We start from the raw sequence: 16617 nt of genomic DNA, 5'->3' as shown, positions 1-16617 counted from the left end.
CCTACACAAAGGGGTGATTGTAAAATAGAGACAGCAAGGTATGAAAGTGAGATCATGGGAGGCTAAAAGTGCAGATGATAGTTGAGCAGACCGGCTCTCAGGAAGCAGAAGTGAGACAGATCCATGAGAGCTCGTAAAAGGCCCCTCAAGTATTGTGATTCTCAAGAGGGGATCTCAGTACTGAAAGATGAGTGACCTTGTGGTCTTCCTCTGTCGACCTCTCTTGAGAATCACTTCAGAACCACACACACACACACACACACACACACACACACACACAGTGGGAAGAACATGTTTTCGATACACTGTTGATTTTTCAGGTTTTCCCACTTGCAAAGCATGTAGAAGTCTGTAATTTTTATCATAGGTGCTCTTCAACTGTGAGTGATGGGATCTAAAACAAAAATACAGAAAATCACATTGTATGATTTTTAAATAATTAATTTCCATTTTATTGCCGGAAATAAGTAATTGATACATCAGAAAAACAGAACTTAATATTTGGTGTAGAAACCTTTGTTTGCAATTACAGAGATCAGACGTTTCCTGTAGTTCTTGACCAGGTTTGCACACACTGCAGCAGGGATTTTGGCCCACTCCTCCATACAGATCTCCTCCAGAGACTTCAGGTTTCGGGGCTGTCGCTGGGCCACACGGACTTTAAGCTCCCTCCAAAGATTCTCTATTGGATTCAGGTCTGGAGACTGGCTAGGCCACTCCAGGACCTTGAGATGCCCTGGCTGTGCGTTTTGGGTTGTTGTCATGCTGGAAGACCCAGACTTAAGACTTAATCTTTGCCCAACTTTGTTTGAAGACACAGTTTATTGTGCATTAATATTTCCATATGGTGCAGAAAAACAGAGTCCATAGATTTGGTGTTCTCAAAAAACACAAGACAAGCAAACAAAGTAAACGTGTTTGTTATAAAAGTAAATTTATGGAACCATGATGAAGATGATCTGATTATGTGTGGTTTCATTATATCTTTTAAAAGAATGTTTAGCCACAGGTGCTTAGTTGATTAATTTGTAGCGTATCATGCAAATTTACCAACAAACCAGGACTAAAAGAATAATCGACCGTATTGTAGGTGAACACATTGCGTGCATTTACTCACCGAGATCTACAGGGCCAACAGAGGTTGGTGATGCTGCTCCTCAATTAAACCTGCAGGGCAGCAGGTCGATGGAAAGTTCTATTTTAACAGTTTGGCCTCCTGCCTCTGGTGAAGCCCATTATGTTCTGTTGTGTTTTATGCCGCACAGTCGAAGTTTATCCTTTCACCAGCTTTCCCCGAAATGACCTCTTGTGTAAGCCAGAGCGGTAATTGGGAGAACGACACATCAGCAGCGAAAGAGGCCACGAATATCACCGCAGGATTTGGCCAATCAGTTTGGAACATTGTGGAACTCCAAAATGCATACAAAAAGAAGTCATACATAACAATGTTGACAAGAAAGGTTTCTGTCACACAAATCATTCACTCTAGATCCCACGTGTCAAAGTCAAGGCCTCAGTTTCTCACTCTGACCTTCTCTACTGTTCTTTCATAGTTTGGCTCTCCTCCAATTTTAAGTAATATTTTTCATTCCTATTAGACGACTTCTCTGTGATTTTCCCCATACTTTCTGTCTCTCCATTCCCAGCAGCACCGCCCACTGCCTCTTTCCCACTTGGTCTGTGACCCAACCGGTTTTGGGCCAAAATCCAATTCTCTCCCTTTTTCTAACCTGCCGTTCCACAACACTGCCATTTTACCCACTTCACTTCTTGCTCACAGCACAAGCATGCACACACAAATACATACGCACTGTCACTAACATTTTCACTTATGTATCAACACAGTAAAGCAAACGATTTCTGGAAAAATATACAATTAAGACAGATTTATTTTTTTTGACTAAAATAAATACAATTATAAAATGCACAGTACATCTGTTCAACAGTTCAAGGTGTCCTGTCATTGTAGCTTAAGGAAGAGGGCAGCGCCAGTCTGTATCCACTGGCTGGGGTTACTTCTGCAGGGCACACTGATGTGCGTGACCACTTTCACCCTTTCAGAGCTGCTATACAAAGGCAGCCAGATGCTCTCCTCAGAAGCAGCGTGGTCAGCAGTAGAATTCTACGAGTGAGCACAAAACACAACTGAACCAAAATGACAGAGAGAGCACAGGCCTCCTCCAAGGTGTAAACAAATATTTGTCACTTGCCGAATCAATGAGTAAATAGTTACACTCCTGAAAAATGGAGCAGAATTGAGGTAAAACGCTATCCCAATCCAACATTTTTAAGATCCAAGTGGTAATATTATAGGACACCACTAAAGCACTGCATTTTATTTTGCTCATATTTCAGAGATATTACGTCATTGGAAATGTGCGTTAAATTTTAGTTCCAAGTTTGAATAGAACAATGACGAGATGTCATCCTTCGCCACAAAATTGTATTTTGTCAGCCAAACACATACAAATATAAGTCAATGATGGTTCAACTTCACATTTGACTCTACTCTACTCAATATGGCCCCTCCCTTGTAAAGTATTTTGGAACCCATACCTGAGAAACCCAGGCCATGTAGCAGAGCGGCACAGCTGACACACTGGGAGAGTCATGTTGGTTTTCACAGAGATGGACACCATCAAAACTACAACCCTCCAGCTGGAGACCTCCCACCTAAAAAAAATGGATCAATGATCATTCAAGACATTTTTAACGCCAAACAAGGTTTTTAGCTTCACAGAATCAATGACTTTGAAGGAACCATGGAAACCTTGTATCATGTTTCATGTTTTGTAATGCCGCAAACAAAATCAGAATAACACCTCTCACCACAATTTCTCCCTCACAACAAAGGATGTAGAAGAAGACAAAGAAAGGAGAAGGACGGAAGGTGATAATTACAAACAGGCGTTTTAAAACGCATATCAATGCCAAATAGAATGATAACAAGGACAGAAACAGTCCCTGAAGAGAGATGCGAAGAAGATGCAGGGACAAGCCGATCTGAGCCCCAATTTGGAGAGAAAACTCACAAAGACACAAACACGTGAACTCGCAGTTCATGTTAGCGAGTGCATTCACTCCAGTGACTCAAGAGATTTTCCACTGCAGCTCAGACAACAAAAGGAACTCTGGCGGCAAGCCAGACATACAAAGACAACTACTAAATCACCATAATCTGGGCAAGAGAAAAAAGGGCAAGGAGAGAAATATCCACACAAAGCTACATTATGTGTGTGTGTGTCAGTAAAAGAGCACTTTGCTTCACAATAATTATTCAGTCACTATCTTCAGCTGTCAGATTTTGGAATGTTTTCCTTCCCTGCATGCAGCCGCAGCTTCTTGTTAGGAGCCCACATTCCACCCATCTCCTGTTATACACTCAAAACTAGTCAAGTCATACAAGATGCCAAAAGCACCTCGATAATACATGTTTTCAAACCCAAACCAATGTCGAATGTTATTTGAGGTGACAGAGTGCCATTTGGTCACTTGAAAATGGAGTTACATTGCATTGAGCCACCATGGCTGCATTATCGGAACGACTGATTAACTTGTCAACTGAGATGAATCCACATCACTAAAGTGACACACATCAGACTACAGGCAGGAGCAAATCATTGATGTCAGTTAACAGCATTGACCTAATGCACATTTGAATCCATCTATAATAGTAGCTTCAATAGTGGGGTATCTGATGGCCATTAATGGCACACTGCAACTGTATATCATGTGTGTGTGTGTGTTTGTGTGTGTGTGTGTGTGTGCGTGCGTGTACCATTCTACCTTAACTTGAAGTTTGGCTCCAACAATGGGATCCCTCCATGACGATGCAAACACCAAACTATCCATTGAACAACCTAAAGATCTAAAAGCCACAAAAAGAGGTTATTTATCAGTCTCATTGTAGAACAAGGTCAAACAAATCCTACCTGGCAGTCTCCTGCCTCAGAGCATTGAGAAAGGTATCAGGGTGGAAGAGCTCGGACAGATCCAAGGTGTCCGATAGAAGAGTTTGTTTGCCAGCATGTTCCACCCAACTCTGTAAAAATGGAACAAAGACGCAAATAAGCAGGGAAGGACTGGCCTTAAAGATGAATGGAGATGAGCAGATGTATGCACTCTGACAAATACACAGCAAGCCAGTCTGTGCCATTCAAGCTACAGCCAGCCTTTATTATATTAGTTGAGCAGGCTACCATTACGAGGGGCACAAAGAGATATTTAGAGCGAGTTACCTCAAGATAGGGACACAAAGAAAGATGGAGTGCAAGGAGGTCAGTAGATACAAAGAAACAGTGATGCACACAATTGGGCGTGCAGGCAGACGTAATAGCAGACCGACAGACGGTTCTGTCTCACACAGATAATGAAATGAGTCGGATTCTCATGGACATAAGTATTTCTGAACACACACGCAAGGGTGTGCGAGTGTGTCTCTCGGCTGCCAGAACATATTGAGGTAGGCGTGGATCCTGACACAGTCCAAAGTAGACAGAGTCAAAGCCTTTACTTCCTGGCACCAACATAGTGCAGATGCTTTGGTGAATTTCAAGCAATTTAAATGTATATGAGAACACTATTTATATTTGTCAACCATTAACAACAATTTCCTATCACTTTGTCAAAGGCCTTTATGCTGGCACATAACGATCAACTATGCTGATGAGGAATATTACCTGTAAGGCAAGTGCACGCATTATGATAGCACCCAGGTAGTGCATTGGCTCTTCAGGTCCCTCCCACATATTTTGCCATGTCAAAGGACACTAAGAAAGAACAAAAATAATCAAGCAATTTATTAGAACTTTTTTTTTCAACAGTCTTGGTATTACGATGCCCTTCTCAAATATGAGTCAGTCAGAAAGGTACTGTACATGCTGCAGCTGATGCGTGGTCAAATGAACGCACATCTTTCCCCCACTTTTGCTGTCAATGCAGAAAACTACATGGCGGAGCATGAAATCAAATTTATCGAGCTGCATTAAAGTCAGCCCCCGGGGGGAAAGCTGCCCATGCCTGCCTAAAAAGTTGCTAGGATTAGTCCCTTGGCTGGCTGTGTTTTACATAAAAAGAGTTTTGAAAAGTCATTACAATGCGGTGTGTGCATTTTTCAGCATGTATCGTGTGAAGGGAAGAGAACCAAAATGGATAATGGAGGGTTGAAGGGGTGGCTATGCATTCCAAAGTACGAACAAAGAAGCTGACCTTTACTGGGCTTTAGAAAAGCTGTTTGCATTTTATCTCAGGCAGAGTTGTCCTCCTTTATGCTTTCCCTCATTCGGACTAAACAAAAATTAATTTAAGTCTTGTGAAGTGACATGGTAAGCAATATTAAGTTTGTTTTCCCTGCAAATATACTCACATACTAAATAACCAAACACGAGTTATCAATAATGGGATTTTGGCTGTGATTTTAAACATCCGTACAGCCAACTGTTTTTGATAATTGTGACTTCATCCATAAATGGTTTCCGCTTACCTCTTGATTGAGCAAAGCAGTTGCCAGTTTTTGCACCTTAGGTGTTAGAAGCTCAGTCCCTCTAATCACCTTGCTTAAGGCAGCGAGTGATTGGTGGATGCTCTGCGATAACAATTAGAAATTAGGACACGTATCACGCAAGTGCTTGTCTTATAAATGAATTTCAAGACATGCTATCTCTCTTAATGGTGGTTGCCTTACACACCTGAACCAAGCGGATGGCATTAAACTGCTCCAGAACAATGAATGACAGTACTGGGGAACCATGTTGATCTGTGGGTGGTGTGACCTTTTGCTGGATCAGTGCAGAACCCTGGAATGTAGATGGGGGCAAGACAATAGGGAAGTAAGAGTATTTGTTATTTGTTTAAAACAAGATGCGCCATCAAGAAAACATGCAAAGCCTGGGAAGAATTCAACAGAAACTTGAGGACTTGCCTCAAACACTCATTATCCATATCGCTTCATGACACAGAGAAGCTGGAGCCCATCCCAGCAGATTTAAGGTTAAAGGCGGGTCAGACCTTGTACTAATCACCTGTCAATCAAAGGACAATTGTGAATGGAGCATTGAGTGGGAATTGATCCTGTGTCATTTGCATTGAAGGTCAGCTATTGTTATGTTCTGCTGCCTAATTTCCATAAATTTGAGAGACAGGAGAATTGACGCACACCAATGTTTCCCACACCAAATACCGCATTTTCCGCACGATAAGGCGCACCGGATTATAAGGCGCACCTTCAATGAATGGCCCATTTTAAAAGTGTGTCCATATATAAGGCGCACCGGATTATAAAGCGCACCTTCACTGAATGGCCCATTTTAAAACTTTGTCCATATATAAATCCATATATTTGGATACGCCTCCTGTAGTGGCTCAATATTGGTCCATATATAAGGCGCGCTGTCGGCTTTTGAGAAAATTGGAGGTTTTTAGGTGCGCCTTATAGTGTGGAAAATACGGTACGGTCAAAATAAAATGTCGAATTTTACAATCCTTACGTGCATGTTTTTAGAGTGTGGCTCAGAGGAAAGCCCATACAAATATAGGGAGAACATGCAAAACAGGACCGGGCTGAGACTCAAACCCACAACCATCTTTTTACCAGTGAAGGATATCCAAGACTGATTATATTCTACAGCAGTGTACACTTATCACAAGAAAAGAGCAAATACTGAAAAGTACCTTGTTGAGTTTCTTCCACAAGTTGAGGATAGGTGAAAGTCCATTAGACCAGAGCTCTCTGTCAAACTTTGACCCGGTTGCTACTGAGCGGCTTATGACACGAAGTTGGGAAATCACCTGTGAAAAAATGATAAACAATATGGTAAAGGTTATATATTAGCTGTTGTTTGCAAAGTTCCTCATACAAGGAGAGTTTAGTGTGTGTTAAGTGGCATATCCTCAACTATATTAATAATTAAACCATAAAAATATAACAAACTACAATCCCCAAACTACATAATTTCCTTTGTTTTGTTTTTGGGATCAAGAAAATGCCAGCAGCGAAAATGTTTCATCCGGTGGTTTTGTGAAAACAAATTACTGGGGAAGACGAAGACAGGGCGCACGGGTTCGGGTTTAGAGAAAAAAAAAAGTCTGAACTCCAAGCGTAACTTCCACAGCCCATCAAACACGCTTAGCTTTAGGCCTAAAGGACAGTATTGCGCTTTCACATAGAATCAAGATGTGCGTTAATGCAAAGGTGTATGTGAGGAAGACAAGTGTTGGTGATGAATGGCTTCCATTAGGTACAGGCAAACTCCTTAAACCACCTGCTTTATCTTCTTTGCTTGGGTGATTAAATGTGTCTGTGTTTCACACTGAATGTGTATGCACGCATACAGATTTGCACCGCATCCTTCATTTGTCCCCAAATTGTTGAACCTCCTTTCTGCCATGAAGAGTAAATGCACCTCAAACCCAATCACTGAAATTACTTTCAAAAGATTAGTTCCGTTATTGGCAAACTACCCATGACTCACTCAGTCACTCACTCAGTCACTCACTCAGTCACTCAGTCACTCACTCACTCACTCACTCACTCACTCACTCACTCACTCACTCACTCACTCACTCACTCACTCACTCACTCACTCACTCACTCACTCACTCACTCACTCACTCACTCACTCACTCACTCACCTGCTTTATAAGTAAACAGTTATGCTGCAGACTGCCTCAAAGTTGTGTTATGATGAGCTGCTAGATTTTGTTATGTTCACCGCGTCTCACTACGGCCCACTAGGTTTCTCATTTGCACTGTGACTGCCGTAGCAATTTTTTTTTTGCCTGGCCTGTCACGTTTGCCCATGCCGCCTTCCTGCGTTGTCTCACAACCATCCTGTGTTAAAAACAGGGCTGGCCGCATAATGCAAACATCGAGGATGTTTTGTTTCTGTGATATTTTTCGGATATGTTTCGGAGAGCAAAGATGGGCACAGTGCTTTTTCAAGCTCTAGGAATTTGATCCACATCACTGGTGAACATTCTATTTGTCGCAGTTGCATTACAGTAACTGCAGAGAGTTTTTGCTATCAATCATGGTTACAGATATAAAACAACACAGTGACAACCTGAGATTGATGCAGACAAAACACACATTATGAATGATTGAATTACTCCCGTAAAAGTTGTGCGCCTGTGCAAAGGGGCTTTCATCTCACACTATGATAAATACAGCAGATGGCTGCTTGATAGGATTGTTTGGACACTGCTGAATGCTTTGTTGTTGTTTTGCTGCATTACTGCACTGCATCATTCCAAGAGGGGCCTCTGATGTTATTGTGGCTAAAGCTTGTGTCTTAAACCCTAATATCCGATTGTGCAAGTGTACCCTGTACCCAAAGTAGCGGCCCAGCTAACCAGCTGAGTGTCTATCAACCAATACAGTATTATGTCCTCAACATTTGTCGACAAGCACTTATGTATTGTTTACGTGTGTGGTTGATTTAGCAACCAGGTAAGAATGGGTGGGTTTTTGTTGTGCACCTGGGAGCTGATAATTCTCTGGGAGGTTCTTTCTATGTTAGCGGGAAGACCAAAGAATGCAGGCTTGTCATCCTCTGGGAGATTCTCCACGATGCCACGGTAGTCCTGAGAGCACACAAACAAATTTGTGTTTACAAGATTTACAACATAGCACATATAAATACAATAAAAGACAATTTTCACATTTTTGGAACATGACATGAAGCAAGAACAGTATGTGAGAAAATCTGCAACTTAGAATTATTCTTGATTACAAGTATTGGTTTTATAGCTCCTTATCAACTCAGAATGTACAAGCTGCTAAGGTCACATAATGCGAGGGTTTCACATTTTTAAGCAAGCAAGATGTGATAAATGTTTTGTTATGTGCTAGAACAGACAGCTTAAGTGTTTATATGCTTGATTGTGTGTGTGCTTGTGTTGTTGACCTAACGTGACAAAAGGTCCGCGAACAATATGTAAAAACATACATAGCACAAACTAAGCTCTCACTTAAATAGTTGTTAGTTTCTTTGCAAATTGTCAATTCACAACACAGATTTCCATATTGACTTTCTTTTCTTACCATATGTCTACCCAACTTTGAAGTGGCTATAGCAAAATGCGCTTTCAAAGACGCCAAGAAGTGTGAGTCAGTGATAAGCTTGGGTGGCCTCTAGCAGAAGTCTGTAGTTTTTTTTTTCCTTACAGATACTTTTTACTTAGCCAATGCAGCAGATTTCATTTAGGATACAGTCTGACTAGCATTTGCTTCAAGAGGCAAAGATGGAATTGCTCCATTTAATATTTATTTTTAACAAGATTTAATTTTGGATGGCTTAAAGGGGATGTTACATAAGCGGACCACCATCTTAGCAACCGTAAATTAAAATGTTTGCTTGCAAAATATTTGTTGTGTAATCCCCTCAACCTACCAAGATGGAGCAAGAATTTGGGAGGCTAATCTGAGAAGGGAGAAAACGTGCTCCTTTGCTCTTTCCCTGTCCGGCTGAGAGGGAGGAGAAGAGTCGTGCAGAGAAAAACTGCTCCAGGTAAGAGCGCAAGATGCGGAGGTCAGATGGGTTGTCAATGCGTCCGCCATAGATGGCACTCTCCAACAGGCCATGGACAAACTCCCACTGAAAAGGTTTCCCTCCTGAAAGAGATCAGAACACACTCAAAGCCCCTGAAGTACAAACAGAATGTAAGAGTAAGAGAATTTACCAACACACTCCAGCTAAGCAGGATCCAAGGTGATAGAAATGGTTTGATCAGAGAGCAGAGGTTTAAGAGAGTCCCCTACCTTCAAAAAGCCTATCGATGATTTCAAAGCCAGCGCGCAGGTCTGATAAGGAAAACTCATAGAACTTAGTCCATCCCTAAAAAAAAGAAGTTAAATATTACATATTGTTTCAAGTGATCTGTTCATCTGTAATAGTTTCATTTTATTTATTAATTTTTTTATTTCAGGGCTTTTATATCATTTTGTATCCTCTCACCCATGAACCCAAACTGGATGGGTGGTAGAAAACAGATTGATGGATGGTGTTTTATTGAATTACTTTGAAAACAAACTTCACTGAACCTCAGCAGTTAGTCACCAATTTTTTTCCACACATTCTTAACAGTGACTCAGCTCATAGAATGTCAAGGTAATAACCCTGAATAATCAGCAAGGGAAAATAGTTTTGCAGACAGAACACACATGCACACTGTCTACAGTATTGACCGACCTAGTCCAATAAATTACAGTAGTGTTTACTTTAAATATATCTGGATGCGTTTTTGGTGGTCTTCCTATTGATGTTGCATGTATGTTTGGTAATTCCTGATTTAATTCCTCTCGGTATGTTGCCTCCCACATGAGATGGTATGTTCTAGGTTGTAATCATGTAATTGTTGTGTTGTATTTTTACAAGTGGTTTTACATTACAGTGTGTGTCTGTGTGTGCTACCTGAGGTATGTAGTTACGTCTCTCTTGGCAGACAGCATGGAACCAGGCTAGACAGAAGAGAGACTGGGCCCGGGCGAGTATCCCACCTAAACAAAACCACTTAACATCATCTTGAATAATCTATTGAGTTCAATGTAACTAGAAAAATTGCAAAGCAGATGTTAACAATAAAATGTCATGAGAAGAGATGAGACCTTTACTAATCTGTTCAGGTGTCCAGGATTCATAAGTCCTCAACAAGTTCCTCTTCAACCCAGGAGGATCCTTGATACACAATACAGATATTGGTAAGGAATGCAGATCAAAAGATGAGATTGTGAAGTTTACTGAGATTCAAACAAAATTACTTGGTACATCATTTGTGAAATAATTAACAACAAACAGGCAGGTTGTGGTCAGATGTTCAGTCCAATTAATAGAACGAGGAATAAAAATAAATACATGGTAGTAGATGATGTATCACATTATCTCCATTTACAAATGCTCGATACAAAAAAAAAAAAATGATTGCAATTAGACAACAAAAGTGACCGTGACAGGTAACTTGTGTTGTGTGGTGTGACTTTAAAGACAACGTGAACGAGCTCTAAATAAAACAGCAACGTGTGAAAAATAAATAAATAAAAAACAAACCCCAGCAGAGCACCCATTCAGCTGATAACCTTAAAGCTCATTATAAACTACTCAGTGTCTTGCCGAAGCACCAAAACAATCCATTCGCATAAAACACACTTGCATTTTTGAGTTGATGAGGTATTTAAAATGTGTTTCCTCATGTGAGTCTGTCAGCTAAGAGAGAAAGATGGAGAGACAACAACAGAGGAGCAGGTTATGCTGTCTGCGTGGTTGCTAAAGCAGGTTTCCCCTTGAGCGGTACTCTCATAAGAAACACACCATGCAATAAATTATGCTTGACTAACACACACTCTGCATACCTCTGCATCTCTGGGCAAAAAATCTGCAGCTATATAAAGTGTACCGTATGTACGGCATCAGCGGCCTTTGAAAAAAGTTTGTTCTCATTTACACCAGGAATCAACTAGCCACAAAGACAGCCATATTCAAAAGCTAATGAAATCTCAAAATAATACAAATAGTATTAAACATTGTGTGTTATGTGTACCTCATATGTGATCTTGAGGCTGGATTGCAGCAGTATGGGAGGAAATCTGGGATGAACCTCTGATGTCAACCAGAGACGGAAGCCTTCTTTGGGTCGAAGCACATTTAGCTCCTATAAAATGAAGATGGTACACATTTAGAAACATTGTGGGTATGCTTGTTTTCCTTGACTAGGCATCCCCTAGCCACTAATGTGGTAAGATCTGCTTTGTTTCCATTTTAAGTTTGTACATCACATGCCCATCAGCCTCACAGGTAGACAACAAATATTGGCCGTCCATCCACATTTTCAAAAACAGTTTTCCGCATTAAGGCCACAGATAAGATGAAACATATTCTATCTGATTTATGGCGAGAGGCAGGGTCATCGCTTCTATGACACATACAGTGCCCACCACCATATTTATACCCCCCGGTTAGTTGTGTTCTTTAGCACATAATAAACAAAACAACACAGAATCTCCTGTAATTCACCTATAATTTCACAAGACGGGAAGATAAATTGTGTCTAAATCATCCTCTCTTCTGCATTCTCCTCTATGGCGCACTCTGCAAGTTTTCAATTGGGTTAAGGGAGTAGCTTGACTTTGAGTCTGGTGAAACCATTTTTAGTATGCTTCTGTAATAACAATTGAATTTACAACAAGGAAGATATATGTGTATAATGTACAATCAGTTAATAATACACAGTAATTACAGTCCCATTTTGCTATTAATGCACATGGTCAGAGACAAGCAAACACAGGAATTGACATCCCTTTCAGAAAAAAAGTGTCTATTTTTGTGAGAGACAGATACATGGATTAATAACTAAAGTAAAGTGGCAAGATAGACTTTTTTGTCTACGCCGGGTTTAGAGAGGCTCTGGTCATCTTTGTCCATGTTCCTCCTTTCACAACCACCATTGTGTTCATTCATCATACTCTCATCTTAACTTCCTTTCTCACACTGCCCCCGTCATTCCCTCGTCACGGCAGTTTCTCATTTCAAGCTTGACTGCCGAGACCTCATCAGTTGATGGTTAAGAGCGAAACAAAGAAAAAAGGTGATGAAGAGGAACAGAGGGAGGGTTTAAGGTTCACAGGCTCTGCGTTGCTGCTTCAGGTGATATCCGGAATGTAAAACACAGGAGAGGGAAATACAAGAAGAAGCTTTATTCCGTACTGTGAGCAACGCCGCTGAACTAAAGGACACACACACACACACACACACACACACACACACACACACACACACACACACACACACACACATACACGCACACGCACACGCACACACATTTCTGCCCCGACAACTATGCCTTCGAGTGAGTGTTGACCTGCCACACACATTACCAAACATAACCCAAGGAAAGGTACAATGACATAAATAAAACAAAAGAAAAACCTGCATAGAAAAAAATGAACATGTAAACAGTGAGGTGTAACAACAGGTGAGACAGAGGTTGACACAGCATGCTTGGACCACATAAAAAAATGCAAACAGTACAGTGAGAAATCATTCTATAAGGAAGAATAAAAAAGACGGATGGTTTTAAGTGTGGCTTTTGATGTCATTCAAGCGTTGGCATGTTTAAGCGAATAAATAAAATTGAAAATATGCCACAAATATAACAATGTGTTTCCAGCATGGTACTGTATGTTGTGTTTATCAATGTATATTTTGCTTATCATTCAAATGCAGCATAACTGGCATAAGTTGCACAATTTCACTGAATAGATCCAAAGAGCACAAAAGTCAGTTTGCACCAGATTTACATCATTAGAAAATAGCAGAGCCATGTGGAACACAAATGCCTTACATAACAACAAGTGAATATAAAAATAAAAACATATATCACCCAATAGCAGAGAGAGTGCTTACTTTTTCGAGGAGAGGTAACCATGCTGTGACAAGATGAAGGTTTTTCAAGCAAAGCCACTCTCCGTTTCGGGAACATTCTCTGAGTGTGGCCAGGGCCACATCAGCTTGTCCCTGACCCAACGAGATCTGGACAGACAGAGAGCTACACTCAGGCAGGGCACCAAACAAAGGAAATGGGATGGAAAATCCAATTCTGTCTTGGCATTTGAGGTTAGTGGGTATATAATGTGATTGCACCATTGAATTTTTCCCTTCAATGGGTGAAAAGCATGCAATTGTGAAACTCGATTACTTTGCAAAGTCCAATCCAATCAAATATGTAGATAGCTGACTTGAGTTGAGGTCTTACAAATTAACTCATTTGCATCTAAAGTTCCTTACAATTACAGCTTTGCCAAAAACAAAACAACAGCCAATTTTGGAACTCCAGCTAGTTACCACCAAAAGTCAATTTGAACTTAAACAGGAAATTAGTTTGTTTGCATTCACAATATCCGAAATTTCATATCTGTTGTGCACCTCATGATAGTGGTCCCGACCCACAATGTCTGTGGCAAGTTCTACAAGCTCCTGGGAGGGGTCGGCCCCGGGTGAAGTGATGATGAGCACTGGCTCCCACTCCAGTGTCTCAGCATAAAGACGCCGCAGGTTCAGAGGAGGAGGGGAGAGCTCCTTCATACCTGGAGAAACAATGAGAAAAGGCAAAAAAGATGAGTGAGGTTTGTGTGGATTTTTTGTTTTTTTACAGATACTACAAGTGAACTGTTTTGAGATGTCGGCTCCACAGAGAGGGAATAAAAGCCTGTCAAAAAAGCAAAACAAGTTGAAGCAACTGCAGATACAAATGTAAATACGGAGCAGTGGCAGAAGAATGTGAGCTGCTGATTCGGCAGTAATTAAATTTCCACAATGCAGCACAAAGGTGGAGATGGGTCATCAACGGAAAGGGAAAGGAAGGTGATCCACATTGAAATAAACTGAAGTAGGGCATCGATGGAGAATAGATGGAAAGGCAAAAGAAAATTGGCTGATGAGGAAGATAAGGAAGCTGATTCACTATCTAAGAGCAATACAGTACGTAGAGAAGCAAAATGTGTTCATATGTCAGCTCCCTGTTGTAGCCCTTCGCCAATGTGTGTGTGTGTGTGTGTGTGTGTGTGTGTGTGTGTGTGTGTGTGTGTGTGTGCTGTTTGACAATGTGCATGTGGCTCTAATCCAGCTGTAATTGAATGAAACATCAGATATTAGCTAATAGAGGCAACATTTTCAAAATCTCAGTCTAATACTCTAATAATCATGCACACACGCACACAATCAAACAGATTTAGCCAGACTTTGGTGGCCGCTGCCAAATGCAATCTGCTCCACCCTTCCAAACACAGACACTGAAAGCAGTCCTGGTAGAAAACATCTTAGAACAGCCTTTAGCTGATTCACCATAGCAACATAAAGAAAAACGTCATCTGACCACATGACTTGTGGTGTAGGGGCATTTGTTCGTGTGCACAAACTCGCATCTGCCGCCTATGTTACCGGCAGGTAATCAGTATTCGGACTGCAAACAAGCATCCAGGCGGTGAATTACAACATTCACCTTGATTTTTGGAACATGCAGTTAGGGCAAAGAGGAACCTAGAAAACAAACACATGTTTCAAATACAACTTAAAAAGTGTATGACATATATAGTACCGTAATTTTCGGACTATAAGTCGCACCGGAGTATAAGTCGCACCAGCCATAAAATGCCCAAAAATGTGAAAAAAAACATATATAAGTCGCTCCGGAGTATAAATCGCATTTTGGGGGGCAATTTATTCGACAAAATCCAACACCAAGAACAGACATGAACGAGCAACAACAGGCTAAACGATACGGTATGCTAACGTGACAAACACAAACGAGGAGCTGAGAACGGGCCTGACGTAACATTCAGTTATTTAAAAAAAACTATTACATAAATAACATGTTTATAAAACCATCTGTGTCACTCCAATTCATTAAATCCATCGATCGTCCTTTGTCAACAATGCCGTTTGCCGCGCCGCAGTTCAAATTATTCCACAAGCCCATACAACGATATATAAACTATATTTTAAATACTAACTATCACATAAACAACAATATTATCAAACCATTTGTGTCACTCCAAATCATTAAATCCATTGATCAAATTTCTCGTCCTTTATGTCATCCTGGTGACAGAGGACATGTCCAGAGGATATGGCGCTATAAAGTGTTAATTACTTTATTTGATTTTTTCTCTCTATTTTTCATGTTTTGAATATGTTCAAGATAAAGATATCAAAGCATGTGAAGTGATCAACTATACTAAAAATAACCTGTGAAGTGGTCAACTATACTTGTACCGTAATTTTCGGACTATAAGTCGCACCGGAGTATAAGTCGCACCAGCCATAAAATGCCCAAAAAAGTGAAAAAACCCCATATATATGTATATAAATCGCTCCTGAGTATAAGTCGCCCCCCCACCCAAACTATGAAAAAAAACCGCGACTTATAGTCCGAAAATTACGGTAAGTAAGTGATGTGTTAATGATCAAGTAAAAATTTGTGAAAAAAAACATATATAAGTCGCTCCTGAGTATAAGTCGCCCCCCCACCCAAACTATGAAAAAAAACGCGATTTATAGTCCGAAGATTATGGTATATGCTCATGTATCAGCCTGACAATTGAAGCGTAAGAGTTGCTTTGCTATCATCTTGATATCCATCCACCCATTTTCCATCTTGCCTATTCTCATTAAGGTCACGGGTGCGCTGGAGCCTATCCCACCTGACTTCGGGCAAGAGGGCAGATGCACCTTTGACTGTAGCCAGTCAATCACAATGGACAAAAATGGACGAAACCAACTAACAATGATTTGGGGTGTCCAACTAACCTAATGCTCTTGTTTTTGGAATATAGGAGGAAAGTGGAGTACTCTGAGAACCAACATGCCACCACATGTTGACAAACAGTACAATTAAAAATAACTAATAAAATACAGTTGTTCTGTATATGACAGCTGTCAAGTCAAATGAAAAGTCAGACTCAGAAATAGGATGACTCAGAGACATTTTAAAAATTATTTGAGTTTAAGTTAAGCGAGGCGTGACTGTGTGCGTGCGAGCAGTGGCCAGACTGAAAGGATTGGGTGAGATTAGTTGTAAAAGGATTACAGACCATGCCTCATTAGCATACAGATTTACTGCCAAAGACAC

The 16617-nt window shown here is 40.7% G+C and overlaps 1 protein-coding gene across 3 annotated transcripts in view; it reads right to left on the bottom strand.

Annotated features, from left to right (window-relative positions):
• Nucleotides 1-1857: 1857 nt before the first annotated feature.
• LOC119132251 (cytoplasmic dynein 2 heavy chain 1) overlaps nucleotides 1858-16617 on the bottom strand; it is a 55932-nt gene continuing 41172 nt past the window's right edge. For all 3 annotated transcript variants that reach the window (XM_037267354.1, XM_037267351.1, XM_037267353.1), the window contains 16 exons: nucleotides 13914-14074; nucleotides 13395-13520; nucleotides 11533-11643; nucleotides 10604-10673; nucleotides 10410-10495; nucleotides 9758-9833; nucleotides 9390-9610; nucleotides 8476-8580; nucleotides 6670-6786; nucleotides 5688-5795; nucleotides 5483-5584; nucleotides 4680-4769; nucleotides 3933-4042; nucleotides 3787-3868; nucleotides 2557-2673; nucleotides 1858-2122 (listed from right to left, as the gene is read on the bottom strand). In XM_037267354.1, coding sequence (XP_037123249.1) covers nucleotides 1961-2122; nucleotides 2557-2673; nucleotides 3787-3868; nucleotides 3933-4042; nucleotides 4680-4769; nucleotides 5483-5584; nucleotides 5688-5795; nucleotides 6670-6786; nucleotides 8476-8580; nucleotides 9390-9610; nucleotides 9758-9833; nucleotides 10410-10495; nucleotides 10604-10673; nucleotides 11533-11643; nucleotides 13395-13520; nucleotides 13914-14074 — 1844 coding nt within the window. In that variant the 3' untranslated portion in view covers nucleotides 1858-1960. The remainder of the gene's footprint in view (nucleotides 2123-2556; nucleotides 2674-3786; nucleotides 3869-3932; nucleotides 4043-4679; nucleotides 4770-5482; nucleotides 5585-5687; nucleotides 5796-6669; nucleotides 6787-8475; nucleotides 8581-9389; nucleotides 9611-9757; nucleotides 9834-10409; nucleotides 10496-10603; nucleotides 10674-11532; nucleotides 11644-13394; nucleotides 13521-13913; nucleotides 14075-16617) is intronic.

This window comes from Syngnathus acus, chromosome 13 (assembly GCF_901709675.1).
Source record: "Syngnathus acus chromosome 13, fSynAcu1.2, whole genome shotgun sequence".
Taxonomy (NCBI): Eukaryota; Metazoa; Chordata; class Actinopteri; order Syngnathiformes; family Syngnathidae; genus Syngnathus; species Syngnathus acus.
Note: the sequence above shows the minus strand (reverse complement) of the source record. Positions and strands in the feature narration are given on the sequence as shown.